Consider the following 23139-nt stretch of genomic DNA (forward strand, 5'->3'; position numbering starts at 1 on the left):
CTATCCCTTCACTTTCAGCCTACATGTGTCCTTAAGGCTGAAGTTGAGTCTCTTGTAGGTAGCATATGGCTGGATCTTATTTTTTATCCATTCAGTCACTCTATGTCTTTTGATGGGAGAATTTAATCCATTTCAACTTAAAGTAATTATTGATAGGTAAGGACTTACTATTGCCACTTTGTTAATTGTTTTCTGCCATTTTGTAGTTCCTTTGTTCCTTTTGATGTCTTCCTTTGTGATTTGATGAATTTCCATAGTGGTATGCTTTGATTCCTTTCTCTTTATCTTTTGCGCATCTACTAGAGGTTTTTGCTTTGTGGTTACCATGAGGCTACATAAAATCTCTTACAGTTCTAAGTCTCTTTTAAGCTGATAATAACTTAACTTCTATTGCATACAAAAACTCAACCCTTTTATTCCCCTCCCCACATTTTATGTTTACATCTTTTTAAATTGTATATCCATTAACAAATTATTGTAGCTATAGCTATTTTTAATACTTTTGTCTTTTAACTTTTAAACTAGAGTTAAGCAATTTATACTACCATTACAGTAGAGTATTCTAAATTTGACAATATTATTTAACTTTACCAGTAAGTTTTATACTTTCATTTGTTTTCATGTTACTAATTAGCATCCTCCCATTTCAGCTTGAAGAACTCTCTTTAGCATTTCTTATAAGGCACATCTGGTGATGATGAAGTCCTTCAGCTTTTGTTTATCTGGGAAAGTCTTTACAATTCCTTCATTTCTGAAGGACAGTTTGGCCAGTTAAAGTATTCCTGGTTGGCAGGGTTTTCTTGTTTTTTTTTTTAGCACTTTGAAAGTTCATCCCATTCTCTCTTGGCCTGCAAGGTTTCTGCTGAAAAATCCATCAAGCTTCCCTTGTATTTGAGGAGTTTCCTTTCTCTTGCTGTTTTCAAAATTCTCTCTTTTTTTGAGGCCAGCCTGGTGGCACAGCAGTTAAGTTTGCATGTTCTGCTTTGGCAGCCCGGGGTTCACTGGTTTGGATCCTGGGTGCCAACCTACGCACCGCTTATCAAGTCATGCTGTGGCAGGCATCCCACATATAAAGTAGAGGAAGATGTGCACAGATGTTAGCTCAGGGCCAATCTTCCTCAACAAAAAGAGGAAGGTTGGTGGCAGATGTTAGCTCAGGGCTAATCTTCCTAAAAAAAAATTCTCTCTTTGTCTTTGATTTTGAATAGTTTTATTCTAATACGTCCTGGTAAAGACCTCTTTGCGTTGAAATTGCTTGGAGTCTTTTGACCTTCATATACCTGGATATCCATATCCAGATGTCCCCATTTGGGAAGTTTTCAGCCATTATTTCTTCAAATAAGCTTTCTGTCCCTTTCTCTCTCTCTTCGCCTTCTGGGATTCTTATAATTTACACATCATTTTGCTTGATGCTATCCCCTAATTCACGTAGGCTCTCTACATTCTTTTTCATTCTTTTATCTTTTTTTTCCTCTGACGGGTTAATTTTAAATGACTTATCTTCAAGTTCACAAATTCTTTCTTCTGACTGATCAAGTCTGTTACTGATGCTCTCTATTGCACTTTTTATTTCATTCTTGTAGTTCTTTAGTTCCAGAATTTGTTTGGTTCTTTTTTACTATCTTTCCATTGAACTTCTAATTTTGTTTATATATTGTTTTCCTGATTTTGTTGTCTGTCTTCTCTTGCAGCTCTCACAGAGCTTCCTTAAAACAATTATTTTGAATTATTTGTCCAGCAATTCACAGATCTCCCTTTCTTTGGGGTCCATTACTGGAAAATTACTGTGTTTCTTTAGTGGTGTCATTTTTCCCTCATGTCTCATGTTTCAGAGCCTTTGTAGTATTATCTTGGTCTTTGTAGTAAATCTCTAGCATCTGGAATTTCCACTGGTCACTGCGGGTGCTATTTGAAGGAAGAAAGGGACTTCACCAGATGGAAAAGGCTGATACCTATAGGTGGGGAAGGCTGGTGCCTGTAGGTGGAAAAAGTGAGTCTCTAGCCTGCTAGGATGCAGAACGGTTCCTGGGCCATGCAGATTTTTTGTGGCTGGCTACCCACTGCATGCAGTGGGGAGAATAACCATGCTTCCTAGCAGGGTGCCTATTGTGGTTAGATCCCCTTTGTCAGTGCCACCTAGCCTCAGGATGTCTTCAGAGGAAACAGACAAATCTTAGGGTGACAGGGCAAGGAGAGTGCTTGGGGCAGTGGGGGATAATGAACAGGCTTCCTGGGCTGAGTGCTTATCATAATGAGTTTCCACTTGTGGGTGCCTTCTGGACATGCAGTATCTCTGATTGGGGAGGGAAGTCTCAGGTCAGGAAGGGAAGGAGAGTACTTCCAAGACTGGAGCCACTCACTGTGGTATGATCGCTTTGTCAGTGCCCCTCATTGTATGGTGTCTCTAGGTTGGGTGGGCAGGGAGATTACCTTCCTTTTTCCATCTTTCAGAGTTCCCCTTTGGTTGTTTTTTGCCTTATTTCCAGGATTTACAGTTTTACTTAGTGGGGAGAAGCACAGAGAGATAAGTCTACGCCATCTTGTCCCACAATAAATTTCAAAAGATTGAAGTTATACATAGTACATTCTCTACCAAAACAAAATAAAATAAAAAATTTATAAGTAGAACCTAGATAGCCTCCAAATATTTGAGAAGTAAACACACTTCTAAAAGACCCATGGGTCAAAGAAAAAAATAAAAGATATATTAGAAAATACTTCAAATTAAGTGAAAATGAAAACACAGCTTATTAAAATTTGTAGAATGCAGCTAAAGTACAGCTTAGAGGGGGAGTGATGTCAGTGTCATGGCATTGTGAGCTTGCCCGGGACTCTCTCCCCTCCAACATACAACAAAAAAGAGCAACCATATTCCAAAAAAAAATATCCTAATAGCACAGGAATCCTCGGAGACCCATAGCAGCCAAACAACGGAGGGTAGAGAGGCTGGAGCCCCCCTCGGAGGAGCTGGAAGCAGGTAAGAGAGAACTTCACTCCCTCCCCTAAAGACTGGGATCACTGTGCGGGAGGCTCCACAAAGGAAGGAGTAGGGAAGGGGTCACGCTCTGCAGAATCACCCAGGACTCCCTAGCACCCTTGCAGCCTAGAGGAAAGCCCTCCAACAGGGCAAAAGCTTTCATGTGGGGTGACCTCATCAAACCAAGATCCCAGGAGACCAGATAGCGAGAGCTGATCAGAAACCCCAGTCTGCGCGCAAGAGAAAGTGCCCCCCACAACCCAAGCCATGCTGTGCCATCTCTGTTGAAGGTGGAGGGTTCAGAATACGTGGCTCTCGACCCCCATCTAGTGGCAATAGGCTGTAACTGCAACCAAAGAATATCACAATGCGGAAAAACCGTAATTTCAGCATCAGGCAGTTCATAAAAGCTCAAGACCAGAGGGAAAGCAATAACTGCACAGAATTATGTCCTGAAGACTCAGAAATAAGTAAACCAAACAACAATAAATCAGAATAGCTATCATCAAAAAACTCAATGAGGTAAAAGAAAATATAGAGAAACAATCCAACAAGTTCTGGAGCTGCTTCACAAACGAGCTTGAAACTGTAAAGAAGAATCAATCAGAAACACTAGAGATGAAAAATACAATGGAAGAAATAAAAAATACAGTGGATTATAAGAGAATACTATGAAAAATTATATGCCAACAAAATGGATAACCTAGAGGAAATGGATAAATTCTTAGACTCTTACAATCTCCCAAAGCTAAGTCAAGAAGCAGCATACAATCTGAACAGACCAATCACAAGGAAAGAGATTGAAACAGCAATCAAAAGCATCCCAAAGAATAAAACCCCAGGACCAGATGGCTTTCCCGGGGAATTCTACCAAACTGTCAAAGAGGATTTAATACCTGTACTTTTCAAGCTATTCCAAAAAGTTAGGGAGGATGGAACACTTCCTAACACATTCTACGAGGCCAACATCACTCTGACACCAAAGCCTGACAAGGAGAGCATGAAAAAGGCAAACTACAGGCTAATATCGCTGATGAACATAGATGCAAAAATTCTCAACAAAATTTTGGCAACCTGAATTCAGTAATACATCAAAAGGGTCATACATCATGATCAAGTGGGATGCATATCAGGGACACAGGGATGGTTCAACATCTGCAAATCAATCAACGTGATACACCACATCAACAAACTGAGGAATAAAAACCACATGATCATCTCAACAGATGCAGAGAAAGCATCTGACAAGATCCAACAGCCATTTATGATAAAAACTTTAAAGTACAGCTTAGAGAGAAATTGAAAACATTAAGTGACTATATTGGGGGGGAAAAAAGAGGTCTTAATTAAATGAACTAAACTCATACCTTAAGAAGCTAGAGAAAGAAGAGCAAATTAAAACCAAAGTAAGCAGAAAGAAAAAAATAGTAAAAGCAAAAGCCAAAAAAAAGAACAGAAAAAAATAATGAAAATTAATGAAACTAAAAGTTGATTGTTTGAGAACATACATAATATTGATAAAACTCAACCAAGTTTATACATATAAAAAAAGACATTAGACATAAATTACTAATATTGGGAATGAAATAATGACAGCACTACAGATCCTACAGACATCAAATGAATAGGAAGGAATATTATGAACCACTTTATGCCCATAAATTTGATAAATTAGATGAAATGGACCAATTCTTTGAAAGGCATAAACTACTAAATTTTACTCAAGAAGAAAGAGATAACCTGAATATACCTAAATCTGCTACAGAAATTGAGTTTTAGTTAATCCCACCTCACCCCACACACACAAATCTCCAGGCTTAGATGGCTTCACTACTGAATTCTACCAATCATTTAAAGAAGAAATAATATCAGTTTGATACAAACTCTTCTGTATAATTAAAAAGGAAGGAATACTTTCCAATGCATTCCTCAAGGACAGAATTACTGATATCTAAACCCAACAAAGACATTACAAGAAAAGAAAAACCAAACTACAAACCAATATTGCTTATGAACATAAATGCAAAAATAAACAAAATTTTAGCAAATCGAATTTAACAATATATAACAATGGTTCTCAACCAGTGATGATTTTACCCCCAGGGGGACATCTGGAAATGCCTGGAGACATTTTTGGTTGTCACAATTTGGGGGGGAGTGGTGCTATGTGGCATCTAGTGGGTAGAAAGCTAGGGATGCTGCTAAACATTCTACAATACACAGGAGAGCCCCTGACAAAGAATTACCCAATCCCAAATGCCAATATTGCTCAGGTTGAGAAATGCTAATATATTAAAAGAACAATATATCATGACCAAGAGGGGTTTTCTCAGGAATACAAAATTTCAAAAATCCATTAATATAGTTCACCATATTAAAAACCAAAAAATAAAAGCCATCTCAAAACAGCAGAAAGAGCATCTGACAAATTTCAACAGTCATTTTTGACAAAAACTCTCAACAAAATAGAAAAAGAAGGGAAGTTAGGACATCCATGAAAATCCTACAGCTGAAATCACACATGATTGTGAGAGACTGAAAGTTTTCTCTCTAGGTTCAGGAATAAGAGGACATTTTCCACTCTGACCACCTCTATTCAACATTGTATTGGAGGTTCTAACTGGTACAATAAGTCAAGCACAAGAAATAAAAGGCATCTGCATTGGAAAGGAAGTGGTAAAACTGTCATTATTCACAGATGACACGATTGTCTCTGTCAATATGACGATATGATATCTACAAAAAAATATAACGATATCTATAAAAAAGCTACTAGAAATAGTGAGTTTAGCAAGGTTAAAGGATACAGCAAGAATATACAAAAATCAATTGTATTTCTATATACTAGCAATGAGCAATTAGAAATCAAAATTATAAAAACAAGAGCATTTATAATAGCTTCCAAAAAGTTAAATAATTATAGATAAATCTGACAAAATATGTTAAGGACCTGTATACTGAAAATTACAAAGCATTGCTGAGAGAAATTAAAGATCTAAACAAATGGAGAGAGATACTGTGTTCATGGATCAGAAGACTCAATTGTTAAGAAGTCAGTTCTCCTCAAATTGATCTATGGATTCAATGCAATCCTAATCAAAATTTCAACAGACTTTTTAAGAAATTGAGAAGCTTTTTCTAAAATTCATGTGAATATGGGAAAGTCCTAGAATACTCAAAACAACTTCATTAAGAGAAAAACAAAGTTGTAATAAAACTACCTGATTTCAACACTTATTATAAAGCCACAGTTATTAGGATAGTGTAGTGTTGGTATAAAAATAAACAAAGAAATCAATGTAACAAAATAAAGAGTCCAGAAATAGATCCACACATATATGGACAACCGACGTTTTACAAAAGTGCAAATGTAATCCACTGGACAAAAGATAGTCTTTTCAACAAAAGGTGCTGGAATAATTCAATATCCATGTGCAAAAAAAAAAAAACTTTGATACACACCAAGTACCACATACAAAAATTAACTCAAAAAGGAGCCTTGACCTAATATAAAACTATAAATGTCCATCTTCAGGTGAACAGATAAACAAATTGTTGTATATCCATAAAATACATTACTACTCAGCAATAAAAAGGAATGAACTACGGATGCACACTAGATTCTCAAAATAATTATGCTTAGTGCAAAAACCCAGACAAAAAAGAGGACATACTGTATGATTCCATCTATATAAACTTCTAGAAAATGCAAACTAATCATAGTGACATACAGCAGATCAGTGGTTCCCTAGGAACAGGTAGGGTGGGGAGGAGTGGGAGAGAGGGATTACAATGGGGCAGTAGGAAACTTTTTGGGGTGATAAATATGTTCATTATCCTGATTGTGGTTGTGGTTATAGTTTCAAGGATGTATACCTATGTTAAAACCCAGGAAATTGTACTTTAAATATGTGAAGATTTTTGTGTCAGATACACCTCAATAAAGCTGTTAAAACACACACAAACACACATGCACAAATGATGCTCCATGACTTCTGAGCCTATGTAATTAAAAAGATAAAGTTTTCACCTCTCTCCCTCTATCTTTGCTCTTCCTTTCTCCCTCTCCTGACACTTACTCTTGGAACCCAGCTACCACGTTGTGAGGAAGCCCAGGCCACCTGGAGAGGCTATGTGCAGGTTTCCCAGCTAACAACTCCTAGAAAGGTCTCAGCCAAAAGCCAGCATGGACTGGCAGACATGTGAATAAGTGAGCCTTCAAATGATTCCAGCTGCTAGACTTCAAGTCATTCCACCTGACACCAAGTATAATAGCCATGAACTACCCCCACTGAGCCCTACAAAAATTGAAGATTTATAAGCAGAAAATATGTTGTCATTGTTTTAAGCCCACCCAAATTTTCCTTAAATTTCATACAGTATTTGAAAACCACAAAACATTCAACAAATGATTTATTGTCAAATACGGAAATTACAAAAATATTTAGAGTTTAACTACAATGGAAGCATTACTCATTTAGCGGATGCAGTTAGAGTGATACCTAGAAAGATATTTATACTCTTAAATGCATACAAAAAATAAACTCAACATAGATGAGCTAAGCACCCAATTATAAGAACAGAGAAAATGCAAAGCAAGTCAAAGAAGCAAATAATTTTTTAAAGAGCAGATATTAATGAAAGAATAAACAAAGGAACAAGAAAAAAATCCAATAATAAAAATTTAAATAATAGCTAATATTTGATCACTGCCTAGTGGCAGGAATTACTTTAGACACTTTATAGGTACTACTACATTTAATTCTCTTAACAATCCTAATTATTACCTCTATTTTACAAAAAAGGAAACAAACATAGAATAAGAGGTTAGGTAACTTTCCCTAGGCCATACATCTGATAAGTGATGGAGCTGGGATTTGAATGCAAGCAGTCTGATTCCAAAGAGGTCACTCCTAGTCACCCATATACCACATCTCACTAAGACCAAAAGCTGGTTCTTTGAAGACAAAGAAAACTTATCAAATTCTAGCAAGTTGGGTCAAGAAAAAGAGAGAAAGGGCACAAATAATCAGTGTTAGAAATAAAAAAAAAGGTGCATAACTACAGACAGTGTAGAAATCTATATGGATAAATTATGCCAGCAATTTGAAAAAGAGGATTAAACTGATAATTTTCAAGACAAATATGAATTACCAAAATTGATTAAGAAGAAATAGAAAACGTGAATAAACCTATAGTCATTAATTTACCCAAACTATCAAGAATCAGAAAAATCTATCATATACAAAGTGTTTCAAAGAATAGAAAAGTATACAAATCCTTTAGAGTACATTCAAACATGTGACAGACAGGAAAAGAAGAATGTGTTGGAAAGGAAAGAGACCTCTGTAATTTTTTTTAAAGCCTAAAGCCAAGGTGGTAAAATATTAAACCTCAGGTGTAGGTATATGATCTGTTATATTATTCTCCGTATTTTCTATATGTTTGAAATATTTCATAAGAAAATTTTAAGATTAATTAAAATAATGTGTGGAAAGACTTGGCACATAGTAGTTACCTATAAAAATATAATCGAAAAAATATACAGTATAAGCAGAAATTGACACAGCTGCTTTAGGGTGGGGCAATTATCAGTGGTTTTATATTAACATTATTCTTCAACATTATATTGTCTTCTCAATAAATAATCATTATCTGAAAAATGACAAGTTCATTGTAAAACTTCAAATAACAGTTTGTACCATAGGAAGTGAAAGGCTCCTATAATCCAAACTCCCAAAGATAACGTTCACATTTTAGTATAATTTTTCCAAGTTCTTCTATGCATCTATAAACATACAAATTTTGTTTTCAGAAATGGTTCACACACATACATAGATATGTACATTAGACGATATGTAAAAATGTGCTTTTTTGCTTAGGAATGTATCTGTATAGCCTTCTTTGTTACCAAAATGTGGTCTCTTTTTTTAAATGGATGTGTAGTATTGTAATCCCTTCTTGATGGGCACTTGGGGTTTTTCCATTTTCCCCTAAGTATGAAAATTACTGCATGGATCATTCTTATATAACTGACATAGATATATCTATGTAGATACCTACTTGTACAAGTTTCACTATTGAAGAAATTACTAAAATTTCTAGGTAAGGAATATGTGCATCTTTATTTTAAATGTAATTAGCAAATAAGGATGATGATAATGATAACAAACCCTTATATAAGTACTTCCTATGTACTTGACACTGTTTGACACTGCAAAGCAGAAGAAACTTCTCTACAAAAAATAAATATGCGCCAATTTATACTTCCTTTGAAAATGTATGAACATATTGCTTCCCTTTATATACTTCTAGTACTGAATGTTGACAAATGTTTTAGCTACTGCCAAGCTTATAAATGAAAAAGTATCTCTTAATCTTAAAATATGCATTTTAAAAACACTAGTGAAATCTGATCAATTTTTCATATATTTATATATTTATATATATATTTATAGAAATCCTGCATGTGATAAAAATGGCTCTTCACATCAGTAGAAGAAATGATGGCTTATTCAATATATAGATATTGATATATACTCTCTATCAATACCATATTTGTCAATTCTCTGTCAATACCACTGGGAAGGAGGGAAATTTGGATTCTTATCTTACTTAAACTAAAATTCCAGATGGTTCAAAGATGTAAATGTAAAAATTGAACAACAGAAACACTAATACAACTGCCAGACACCTAGCCACAAATTTGAAAAGATGATTCAGCCATAACAGTAGGCATTGGCATAGTAGGGTCAAGAAAATATCTAAGGGAAGACAGTCTAAGGAACATGCTATATAAACATCTCAAAGTAAATTCGTATACAAAGTTAGAGCTTATGCTTGGATCATGTTAACTTACCCTCTACAATATAATGCTTCAATACAATGCTTTTATTAAGGTCTCTGCTAAAAAACTGCCACATAGAGGAACTTCTTGTACTGTAAAATTATTCTTGACGATACTATATAATTTAATGCTCCCTAGAACAGGTACCTGGTGGTCTAGGGGTTAAGATTCAGCACTCTCACCACTGCAGCCCAGGTTTGTTTCCCGGTTAGGAAATCACATCACCCATCTGTCAGTTGTCATACTATGGTGGCTGCATGTTGCTGTGATGCTGAAAGCTATGCCACCAGCATTTCAAATACCAGTAGGGTCTTCCGTGGTGGACAGGTGTCAGCAGAGCTTCCAGACTAAGACAGACTAGGAAGAAGGACCTGGCCACCCACTTCTGAAACAATTGGCCATGAAAACCCTATGAATAACAACAGACCATTGTCTGATACAGTGTCAGGAGGTGAGAGGATGGCTCACAAAAAGACTAGGCAGGGTTCTGCTCTGCTGTACAGAGGGTCGCTAGGAGTTGGAATCGACTCAATGGCACTAACAACAAAAAGAACAGGTTCCATATGATGAATTCCTTTTAGAATTTAGTAAAAGGAAAGAGTGATTCTTTGGAACCTCTCTTAGATAATACAAAATATGATACTTAGGTTTTCCTTTTTGTCTTAGTGGCTAGGAAGTTCAGATCTAAATTTAATATTTTAATAATTAACAAATTTGCTTCCTCTTCCCCTTCAATATTTTGATTTTCTGTTTCAGTATTTTGTGTACATGTATATAATGACATCATGATTCAAATACATTTTGGAAGCGGATATGATATAATAATAAAATAAAATTCAAGATCTCTTGTAGCAACAAGGGTTCTGAGCTTATATCTTCCTTACTATTTGTAAAGGGAATGCTAATATGTTAGGAAACTAATACTATACCGGGCTTAAAAGGCAGCAAGTGGCATTGGAGCGCTACATGCAAGTTATGAAGGAAAAGTGTGGAAGCAAATACACTTTGGTGATCAGGGACTTATTCCTACCACAATTACTATAATACCAACACCCGAATTGCAGCTAGAAAAAAATGGAGATTTAAGTTTCCTTACTTTCAAAAGAACTGTGCCTCCCTAGAAATACCTTCCTGCTGAGAAGTGAGCAGCAATTCAGAACTCGCCTGCTGCTTGGGCTTACTACATAGCCTCACGTCGCTATTAGTTTGGTGACATCTTACACATCTATAGTCTGGCTATACATAAAGAACTTCGACAGGAAGATGCTGTGAAGAATTGAATTTGAGGGGCTGGCCCCGTGGCTGAGTGGTTAAGTGTGCATGCTCCGCTTTGGAGCCCAGGGTTTCACTGGTTAGGATCCCAGGCACGGACATGGCACCACTCATCAGGCCATGCTGAGGTGGCATCCCACATAGCACAACCAGATGCACTCACAACTAGAATATACAACTACGTACTGGGGGGCTTTGGAGAGAAGAATAAGAAGGAAAAAAAAAAAGATTAGCAACAGATGTTAGCTCAGGTGCCAATCTTTAAAAAAAAGAAAAAGAACTGAATTAGAATCATTACAACTGTCAGAAAGAAAACTCCAGTCACAATCTAACGATCAATGTTTTCCCCTGAATAATAAAAAAAATTCTCTTATATAGTTTTAATTACATAATACCCTAAATCACAAACTACACTCTCTCCCCTAGAAAAACCCATAACAACATATATATATATACACAAACTTTCAATAAAAGTTTATAGTTAGTTCCCTTGTTACTTAAAATGAAAATTTTCACTTACTGTTTCTTAATAATTTCTTGTAAAGGGACAGTATATACACTTCAATTTTACCTCGCTCAATATCATCCATCGGAGATGCTGGGGACAGCTTGTCTTCGGATGGAGACTGTTTCACAAGATTGGGAGTCCTAGGCAAATTCCGCATTTGTTGCTGCTGTTGCTCTATACGATAGTGAATTTTACTGCTTCCTTCAACTCTGCAATTAAGAATATCAAAGGTCAAAACAAGTATGACAGCAATGTGACAACAATTTCAACTTACAAAGTTACTAAAATTGACCACTTACTCTTTTCCCTAGAGATCTTTAAAATGATATTCAAGAATAAAAAAACTAATTTAATTCATTATATAACAAATATTTATTGAGCCCTGCTATATGCATGGCATACATACAGGTCCACTGAGGGATACAAATGCGAATAAAAACAAAATCACTGCTCAAAACTGAAGAGATAAGACATACACAAATGACTAAAATAAAATGAAATTATGCATGTATATAACAGGCACAATGTATTCCCTGAATTCTAAAATTATCATTTCTGTTAAAACTAAATCACTTCTACATTATTCATTCATAACTTTAAGACATGTTACAAAGGAGATTCATATATTTTCCTTTCAATACTTTTAAGAAGAGTATATAACACAATTATGCTTGACTTCTGCCTCTCCCATTTCGTCACCAAATACTCAGTTCTTCCTTCACAAAAGTATTTAGAACCTCATTTTTCTCTTCATCCTGACTCTCAAAAATCGCGGTTAATGTACTTTTCTGTTTCTTACATTGTTTCATTTTACTGTTTGGTGGACTAACGTTTCAAAACAAAAACGAAAGCATGTCAATCCCTGGTTAAAAAAACATTAATATGTAACCACTGCCATTAAGACGACATCCTAATTTCATAGCTAATACTGAAGGCATTAGCCTCAATCTACCTTTACAACCTTATCTCTAATCCACTATCCACCTCACTCCACACTTTCCAATGCTTATACACAGGCACAGAGACAAATCTCTGCTCTATTCAAATGGGTCTTTTTCATTGGCTCAACATAAATCAGATATATTCCTGCCTTCAAGCCTTGCTTACATCCTCATGTGTTCTCTGATCAATTAAATCAGTATTTTTGGTGCCAGTGCGGTGGTGCAGCAGTTAAGTTCACATGTTCTGCTTCAGTGGCCCAGGGTTCCCCAGTTCGGATCCTGGGTATGGACCTACACACTGCTTGTCAAGCCACGCTGTGGTAGGCGTCCCACATACAAAGTAGAAGAAGATGGGCACGGATGTTAGCTCAGGGCCAGTCTTCCTCAGCAAAAAGAAGAGGATTTGCTGCAGAAGTTAGCTCAGGGCTAATCTTCCTCAAAAAAAAAAAGGTTAAATCAGTGTTTTCCCAACTTTCCTAGTAATAAAAATCATCAGCAGGGAGGGGACGAAAAATAGAGCTTCCTAGGCCCCTTCCTCATCTGAAGTTGGATTTGGGAACTCATATATTTAACAAGCACCCAAGGTAATTCTTATCATCAAGTATTATTGGGGGAAAAAAAGCCCTAAATCTTAACCTCCTCTCAAGGTACATGAATAGGGCTCCCTGAATGCTCCAATCAACCATAACCTCCCCTTTCCTTTAATTCCTAGAACAATTTCTGTCTATACTATTTGTATGGCCTTTAGAGAAAGTCCCTTATATTTTAATGTACCACCTATTTCCAAAAAAGAATTTGGGATGGCTGTATTCTCTTACCGACTTTTTAAATAGAATTATCTGTTAATCCAACTAAAATGCACTAGTTTTGAGGTTGGTATTTGTATAGGAAACTTTCCTTTTTCTAGTGCTTTACATATTCTAGGTGCTCAATAAATTTTTACTAATAAAGATGAAATTATTTTGTAGAGTGTATAATGGCTTTCAGTCCAGTTCTACGAAAGCATCTACAATAAAAAAAAATGTATACCTGCATATATAAAAGACATTCAGAAATACAACATAGGGAGAAATGGTGAAAGCTTTTGGCTAAGGATCTCCACCAAATTTAAACTTGGAAAAAGCTTAAAACATTTTTATACCACAGAGAAATAACCCTTATATAATGTGACTTAATCCAGTAACTTTTTTTCCCACTGGCATTTCCTTAGCAATTTTTGTGTCAATAAAGTAATTTATTTCATTAACCACATACCTTGTTTTTTTTACAGTGATGTTGCTGCTGAGTTTTTCTAGTCGACATTCTCCAGTGTCATGGTTAATAATCAAAATACATTCTTTTAAGTAAGGTTTCTTTGAACCTTTGAAAACAGTTACTGGTGGAGTGGAACCCTGTTTAAAAAGTTAATTATCATTACTTGAAATTTATCATAGAAATTCAGTTAGGAGGGCTTCTGAGATCCTCTGTGTTTCTCAATCTATGTTACACTTCAAGTCACCTAACCACCTAAATTTACTACTCTAACAACAAGGAGAGTAGTAGAAAAACGATAGAGATGAACAGAGGCTGTGATCTCAAAGCTTCTATCATTGAGGAAAGAATAGAGAAAATGCTTGCCCTGAGCCAGTGAAGATTTGTTTCATTGGTCTACAACAGGCGATGGGGATTCAATTCTAACACAACCAGTATATTTTACAGATAAGGGAACAGAAGTTCTGAATCATATTTACTACCCTCTTCTTCTTCCTTCGTAAGTTTAGTTTTTTAAATCTGGTATTTTCTTAAAGTGGTGCTTCCCTATGCAGATTAAAGAAAACGAATGTATTGAGGAACAATATCACACTAAATCTACTGATTAATTTTAGCATTAAAAGTGGGACTGAGCTAGCCCTGATGACCTAGTGGTTAAAGTACAGTGCTCTCACGACTTCAGCGGCCTAGGTTCATTTCCTGGTGGCAGAACCACACCACCTGTCTGTCAGCTGCCATGCTGCGGCAGCGGCTCACAAAGAACTAGAAGGACTTACAACTAGGATATACAACCATGCACTGGGGCTTTGGGGAGAAAAAAAAAGAGGAAGATTGGCAACAGATGTTAGCTCAGGGCGAATCTTTTCCTACAAAAAACAAAAAGTGGGACAACTAGACATTAATTGCTTCATGATATGATAAAAAAGCAAGTATGCAGCATCACCTATAAAGTACTCTTGCCTTAAAAAGAAAAGCCCACAAAGAATCTAACTCTCATCAAGCCTTTAGATATAACTACCAGTTTACAGGAAATACGAGGAATAGAGGAATAAGTTAAACAATACCAGGCAGAAGTAATTTGAAACCCGGAACATGGGTATATTCTTTAGGACAAATCACCTGGTTTCTCCAACAAGCTAATGGCATAAAAAGGGGAAAAGACTTCGGTAGAACAAAAGAGACTTAAGATTAACATAATACCAAAATACAATATAAGAATCTTACTTGGATTCCTAGGTGAAAAAACTGTAAAAAGACATTTTTGAGGCCATCATGAAAATGTGAATATGGACCAGGTATTATAATTAATTCTGCTACATGTGATAATAGCATGGTACTTAGGTAAAAATAAAAATATCCTTATCAGTTAGAGATGCATACATAAGCATTTATAAACTGGTATAATGTCTGAGATTGCTTTCAAATATGCCAAGAAAAAAAAGTGGTAGGGGAATATATAAAAAAGATTAGCACAACACTGTAAGTGTTGAAGCTCAGTAATATGTACAGAGGGGTTCATTATACTATCCTATTTTCTATAATAAAAGGTTAAACCTAGATCATTACTAGTAACCTACAACTACCTACAAGCTCATCCTGTATCCTTTGTCCCCGCCTCCCTCAACCCTGAAGGAATTTTATCATTCTCTAACTTTATCTCATATATATGTATACTTCAATAATACAGTGCAATATTTGCTTGTTTTTGAACTTTATAAAAGTCTATTAAACTTTTAAAGCACTGATTATAATAATCTTGTCAAGTACAATAACAACATTAGATCAGCTTAGAAAAGAGTGACTACTAAAAAGAATAAAGGGCATTATCATATTTAAAAAGTTAACAATCATCAGAGATTTAACACATGACCACAAGGAGGAGTAGGAGATAAATTTTGTGACTGAGGATGCCATAAAAGGGGAGTAGGTTAGAGACTTCCAAGAGGTAGGGCAAGAAAATGATGAAACCAAAAGAAAGGACCAGGTTTTTACCTCACCTCTAAAACTAATGTGATCTACAGGAAATCAAGCATGCAAAGCACACAAATGCGGACATGTCTGCAGTGGACCTAGAGGGATGAGATGGAGAACACTTAGCTGAAGCCCTGGTAAGGTGCAGAGCCAGGAGCATAATCGTGACAAACAAACTGGGACTACGTGGCTCATAAGTATATTTTTCAGATGTTTCGGTTGAAAACAACAGAGTAAGATACCCCAAAATAGCAACCCAAGGACTTCAAATTACAGTTGATCAGAGACTTGTGCAATATATTCTTCTTAAAGATACTTGTATTCTTACTTAGAACAGAATACATCTTAAAATTACATTACATTATTGTACTCTGAGTTCCTGAAAAATAAGCACTAGATCATTAATATTTTTTTATGGCTCCTGGTACCTAAAGTACCAAGCCCTTCACAGATACTCAGTGAATGTCGAATACAAACAGTATGAACACTTTTTGATCACAAGTAACAAGTTTTTCATAATATCTATATCTGCCTTCTACACTTTGAGCAAGTTTTTTAAAATTAAACTTTTCCTCATTAAATTGAGCACATTTCCTATTTTAAACTTTAATTTCTGCCCAGTCCCTTATTTCATACCCCAAGAAAGGGGTATTAAAGTACTAGGAAAATCCTAAGCCTATGAACTATCCTTGCCTCTAAATAACTACTGAATACGTGATACCATCTCCATGTTTACTGTTCTTATCCAACTTCAGAACCCAATCATCATCTCACTTAGATTACTGCTTTCCTCCTCCCTATTTTCCCTTCCAGTTTTGTTCCCCATTCTTCTGACAGGCAAATCTGATCATGCCTGATTATGAATACCAGGAAAGGAAAGTAATCAGTAATGGAATGGGAAACTACAATAGTGCTCCCAAAGTAACACAAGGGAAAAGAAAAAGAAAAGAAAGAAGAGATACTTCACGAAACTAGTAAAGAGTGAAAAAAGGGAAACAAATTAAAATAACTAATAAACATAATATAAAATGATAGAAATAAAAATCAAGTATATCAACTTGGAACTAAATATGGATAGAATTCCCTAATAAAAATAGGAACTGTCAAACTGGGTTTAAAAATCAAACACAGAATATTCTGTTAATAAAAGATATACTTAAAATGTCAGCTAAATAAAAGTAAGGGACGCCAAGATTCCATGAACATACAAATTAAAAAAAAGAAAACGTGGTATTATTAATATTAGACAAGGTGGTATTTAAGCTTAAAACCACAAAAACAGGATAAAAAAGGTTTGTTTTGTAATGTTAAAAGATAGAATTCATTTAAAAATATAAGTGTAATATGATGTTAAAATAGGACTCTGGTCCTAAAACAGGCTGAGGTCCCAAGAACGTGATGGGCTATTTTCCCATGTGAGCTAAGTAAACTCAAGGGAAGTAATCAGATCAGGTTCATTCTGGAAGGGACTTTGCCCACAAGAGTCATCTGGGGTGGCAGAGTAGCCTATCAGACATACAGAACTCTCCTAAGTCCTGGGTTTGAGCGCTAACATCATAAGTAACCAACAGAGATGTATTTCCTGCATAACAGAAAGTCTAGTTGAAGTTTCCAGTGGGCTATTTCATCAAGGCCCACAAAAGTACCCCATAAGATAAAGAGTCAGCACTAAAAATATGCTAAACTTGGACAGCATCAATGACAAATCATAATAGACAAGTAAGTCTTTTCCTTTCAAAAGTCAACATTTTGAAATTTTATAGCAGTCAATCATAGAGAACTGTTTGTAAGGAAAAGAGATTGGTCAATGCCCAATATTAACCAGCCTAAGTCTTTATTTTTATTAGTTTCTTCTGTGTGATACTACCAAAGAAAACTTCCAGGAATGGAATTAGAAAATCTAACCTATCAAAGAACCACCAGAACCTGAAGGCACTCCTCAAAGTACAGTACAATAAAAATTCTATTTTATGGGATGGCTCCAAGCTTCTAGGCATTTTTACCAGGTTGATGAAAGCAAGTTTATAAAGAAAATCAGAGAATCTAAATGCCTCAAACTAATAATCATTACATTTCCACAAAATACACACAAACTCTGAAGAACCATAAACCTCTTACTGGTATAAAGAAGTTCTTTAACAAAGGGGGAAAAAACCCACAAAGTTTATTTGAGAATGTAATTTCTATTCTTATTCACAATTGTTCCAGGACTGTATGCCCAGCAGAAAAAATATATGCTCTCGACAGGTGGTAATTTTAACAATTCTCTTTCATTCCAGATGTCTAAAAGGGTTACAGGATAAAGTTCAAATTCTTTCGCATTACACATTTGGCCCTTTATTATCTGATCCTAAATACCCTTCTACCTTCCCATACGTCCCCATCTTCACCCCTTCTGACTTAGCCACAGTGGCTTATATGTAGTTCGCCAAATCTAACATGTCTTTCTCTTTTCTCTGCCTAAATGTCCTTCCCTCTTTCCTTCACCTGGGTAACTTGAACTCATCTTCAAGATAGCGTGTCCTGATGTCTCCTCTCCCTCCCCTGGCTGAGTTACCTCTCTTTTATACTCCCATAATATTCTGTGTATACCTGTACGATAGTCCTTACATTTTAATCAGTTATTTTCTGTCTTCCTCACTAAATGGCAGTATTTTTTAGAATAGTGACCACATCTAGTCTACCTCTGTATTCCCATTAACCACCTAAAACAGGACTTACCACACAGAAGGTACATATTTATATGGTCAGTCTGTTCATTTGTCCATCTGTCTCCCTCTTTCTCATGCCCACATATACACACACAAAAACACTGAGGCATACTCTTTATGGATATATTTCTGGTGGCCTGGTGGAGGGAGTTACTTTTTCCTACAGGATTTCTTTGCTGTTTCAGAAATTTACGATTTGAAGGTTTGAAAATTTCCTCCTATAGCTGTCATTCCTTCAAGAGGTATTTCAATTGAGACCATAACCAAACACATGGTGGATTGTAATTCTTGATTAAAGCAGGGTATGTATGAATGAAAAAGGTTTATTAATAACTATAAGAATCCCCATCTGCTTGGAGTAGAAAAGCAATGTGAAGAATGAGGATGGGAAGAGTGCAATTTGAGAAAACATTCTACATGGCAAAGAAGAACTGAACTAAAGTTTTTCTGCAAACCAATCATCATGCATCGATAATATTACAATCTGAGACCAGGCTAATGATGCTTGTCATCAATTTATATCTTTTCAACAACTTTTAAAATTAAGTAGATGGTTCAGGTTTCTTTAATATCATAAAGTAAGAAAGCCTTAGGTTATTGGGTACTACATTTCCGAACTATTTTAGAGATGCCAGAATCTGAACATCTTTTCATAACAGAGTAATACAAAGTTTTACTTATCTACAACTTCTCATACTGAATTGATTTTTCATTTCCTTCAGTTTCTAAGGGAAGAAATGAGAAATATACAATAAAAAGCCCCCACAAATTTACTTAACTTTAGGAAAACCTTCAGAGGCAGCAACAAATACAGTCTAACATAACAGTGGGATCTTAATAAATAGTGTTGACTGATAAAAATAAGAAAAAGATAGAAGACTAGAGGATAGACAGCTTGCTTGCTACACCTCTAACCATGACAAGCCACCTCATAAATGCATACAAGAGAACATGGATGAACCAGCACAAAACCATTCCTATTATAAAAATTAAACAAAAAAATCTCAACAACTCCAGTGTTTTCTTTATATATTAAAGTATAAATTTACAGTCTTGGAGTTCTCTTCGATCAAGCCAATATAAAAGAAAAAAAAGAAAAGTTGAATGCTAAGAAATTTCTAACTCAAGGAAAAAAACTAGAGAATAGAACAAAGAACTTGTATATTTATGTAAATAGTAGTTGACAGTGTTACTTGGATACACCTGGAAATTTAAAAGATGGACAAAACTTTTGGTTAAGGCCTCCCTGACCTAGTCTCTTTCTTTTCCCATCCATTCCCCAAACCACTCCAAAAGCACAAATCTAACAATGTTAGCTCTCTGCTTAAACATTCTAATGGTTCTCTAATACCTATGAGATAAAGTCCAAATTCTACATTACAACATAAAAGATTCTTCATAATCTGATCCCAATCTACCTTTCCAGTCTCTATTTCTATCAATCATTTTTCATTATTCCTTAATTTACTACACTAACTCATTTATTCCACAAATTCTTGTTCTTTCTCCATTAGCGCCTTTCATACACTGTTCCTTCTGCCTAGAATATTCTACTCCATTTCTACTAGATGAAATTCTACTTGTCCTTTAAGGCTCAGCTCAAAAAGCAACTGCTTTGGGAAGCCTTTCAAGACTCCACCATGAAGATTATTTGATTCCACTTACGTGCTTGCACAGAATTTTATACATGCTCTAACTTATAGCACTAGATCTTTACAAGTCTATCTGCTGTAACAGACTAGGACTAGAAGACATGGGATATGTTATTACTCCTAGTTCGAAGTACAAAATCCAGCTCATAATGGTAATTTAACAAATATTTGTTTAGACGTCCAATTGTTTCAAATCATTTGATATGATAGTTCTTGAAATTTATTAAATAAAGTATTTTAAGATTATTTTACCAAAAATAGTTTAAAACAAGGTTTTTTCTGCTTTGGTATGTTTATTAATTATTTTACCTGACTATTACCACTACATAAATTGTGCAATTATTTTCATTTAAATTTAGTGGAAATCCTGCAAAAAGATGCCTTTAGTCTAAATATATAAAAATACTCACTTCTATATTTGGCAGAGTTATGGTCACCTGTTCACCTTTGCCGACCTCAAGCTCTCCTTCACAAGAGGTGTCAATAGAAGCGGGTTTGAAGTCATCTAAAAATAGACACAGATGTGGATTTTCATAAAATGGAACAATACCTGGATACCTGTATATAAAAAGTTTGAGCATGTTTCAGAGTGATAAATCATTTTTCAACAGCCAGTAATTAGAAGAGTCTTCATATTACAAAAAAACAAACGAAACATAATCCAGTTGGTTGCTGTGTGTATAATTCTGAGGAAAAAAAAAACTAAAATAGTATTCCTCAAACCATGCTCCCTCAGAATCCTATTTAGATCAAGGTTAACTAGACTAAGATGTTCCACTGCTAAAAACTAAATAATGTCAGTGTTTTCACAATTTGCTAAAAACCATTATCAGTAGAATATCTTCAATTTTCAGTCTCTTGCTCCCACGAATTTTTCTTAAACCACCTTGGGTGCCTACTACCACTTGTCTGCTGTCCTAGAAAAACAAAATGAATGAATACACACCAAATACATATTCATGGAAAAATTTAAGAGAAAGCAATCTTATTTAGTTTAAAGCTTGAATTTTTCATGGATATGTACCACTAAAGAATGTGCAAATTTACCCAGATCTGCCACTTCAGAAGAACTCAAAATCAATTTTCATTTTGAGTTAAATCATAATTCAAATGATGTCATTAAAATATATTACCTAGAAGGAATTTATTAGGGTGCTAAGATATTGCTGAATAAACTTAAAAACCTCTAAGATATGAAAGTCACTGAAAAAGAATTCACATAAATATGTATCAATGACTGATGATAATTCTGATATTAGAACTGATATATAGAATTCCTCCAGTTATATTTATTTTTTCTAGGTTAACTCTTTATTAAAACATAGCATACATGCAAAATAGAACATAAATCACAAGCCTGATGCATTTTCACAAAGCGACACGTGTGTAATCAGCAACTAGATCAAGAAATAGAACATTAACAGCTCCTGAGAGTCCCCTCCCAATTACCCCTACCCCAAGAGATTTATCTTTATATTAACAGGGAAGCCCCAAAGGCAAAAAGTCTAAATCCAAAGCAATGAATATTTATTAGTGGAATTTAGGGAACTGTAATAGGCAGATCTTGGGAGAGAATCTTCCAGTGCTCATCAAACCATCACTCTGTCAATAAACAAAGGCTGGCCCTGCTTCTCAAGACAATTATAACAGCTAACACTTACGGAACACTTACAATGTGCCAGGCACCTTGCTTAACATTTCATATTTCATTTTCATAACAGTTCTATGGAAATAAATGAAATCCATCCCTCTATTCCTTAAACACATATGAATATAAACAATTCACACAAAATATTCTTTATAATATGGTTTATTCTTCATGCTACTTTAATTCAAAACTGAATACATGCAATAACTCTCTCTTAAAATCTTGATGCTTATTCCCAGATTTTAAGAAACATGAAAAAATAACATAAGCAATATGAAAAATGTGAAAGAGTTTGATTCATAACGTATCCCTAGGTAGCACAACTGAGGATAAAGACTACACTGAAAATAAATTGGGGAGTTTGTTAGTATCACAAGGTAATGAGAAAGATAAAAGATAATTAAGGTGTTAAGTTTTAGATGCTTGAAAGAGGTTTTGGACTTAGGGAAATAAGTGTTGACATCAATTGATAAAAAGTTCATATTGTTTACCCTTCCCTGAACCACCTCTAAACTTATTTTAAGTATAAACTTAAGCTAAATTATGTGTAAAAGCCTTGTTTTCTAATTGTTTCCTGAAGACCAGATTCATCTCTACTTCAAGACTCTGATTTCTTTAGGGTGGACATTGCCATATTCCTTTTGTACTTTTCACTAGTACACTTCTCTTCTCATAGAGGGCACCCATCACTTAATATTTGACAATAAAGAGTTCCTAAGATAAATAGGTAAAACATTATAAATGACATACTAGAGTAAAACCATGGCTCTCTGACCTCCCATATTTTTCTGACAGTGACACAAAGGACAATATTCAGAGATATGACTGTCATTTAATGACAACTAAATAATGCTTTAGAAGAGAGGCCAGACAGGTAACCCAAGGCAGTGAAGCTGACCAGCAGGAACCACAGTGACCTAAAGAATGAATAAACCCAATCTCAAGAGGACAACCACAAATCAGCTTCAGCCAACTTCTGCCATGAATAATATGGCTCAGTATTGCCAGGTTATCTTCTGATTTTTTAAAGAGAAACTGGTAATCCAGATTTTTGTATAAAAGATCTTGATTTTTAGGTATTTACAACTGACTCATGTTAAAACTACAACTGTGTGGGTCAAACAAAGCACCACTAAAGTCAAACTCAGCCAGTATGCTGTTAATCTACAGCTAATCTGTTTCAGTATTTAAAAGCTGATTCTTTTTCTTTATATCATCACTTTTGATCTCTACAACAACTGTTTGAACTGAATATTCTCATACATATTTTACCAATGAGGAACTCCTCTAAAGTAATTAAGCCAATAAAAGAGGAAGTCAGGAATTCAAGTCACATACTCTATCCACTCATATTATATAGC

General features: G+C 35.2%; 1 protein-coding gene across 4 annotated transcripts in view; it reads right to left on the reverse strand.

Annotated features, from left to right (window-relative positions):
* EAF2 (ELL associated factor 2) overlaps positions 1-23139 on the reverse strand; it is a 41002-nt gene that overhangs the window by 12465 nt on the left and 5398 nt on the right. For 2 of the 4 annotated variants that reach the window (XM_023623151.2, NM_001309227.2), the window contains exons 2-4: positions 20541-20635; positions 13800-13936; positions 11668-11813 (exon numbers count right to left, since the gene is read on the reverse strand). In XM_023623151.2, coding sequence (XP_023478919.1) covers positions 11668-11813; positions 13800-13936; positions 20541-20635 — 378 coding nt within the window. The remainder of the gene's footprint in view (positions 1-11667; positions 11814-13799; positions 13937-20540; positions 20636-23139) is intronic. The other 2 variants (XM_070242407.1, XM_070242406.1) reach the window with 1 other exon arrangement.

This window comes from Equus caballus, chromosome 19 (genome assembly GCF_041296265.1).
Source record: "Equus caballus isolate H_3958 breed thoroughbred chromosome 19, TB-T2T, whole genome shotgun sequence".
In the NCBI taxonomy this organism is placed as follows: domain Eukaryota; kingdom Metazoa; phylum Chordata; class Mammalia; order Perissodactyla; family Equidae; genus Equus; species Equus caballus.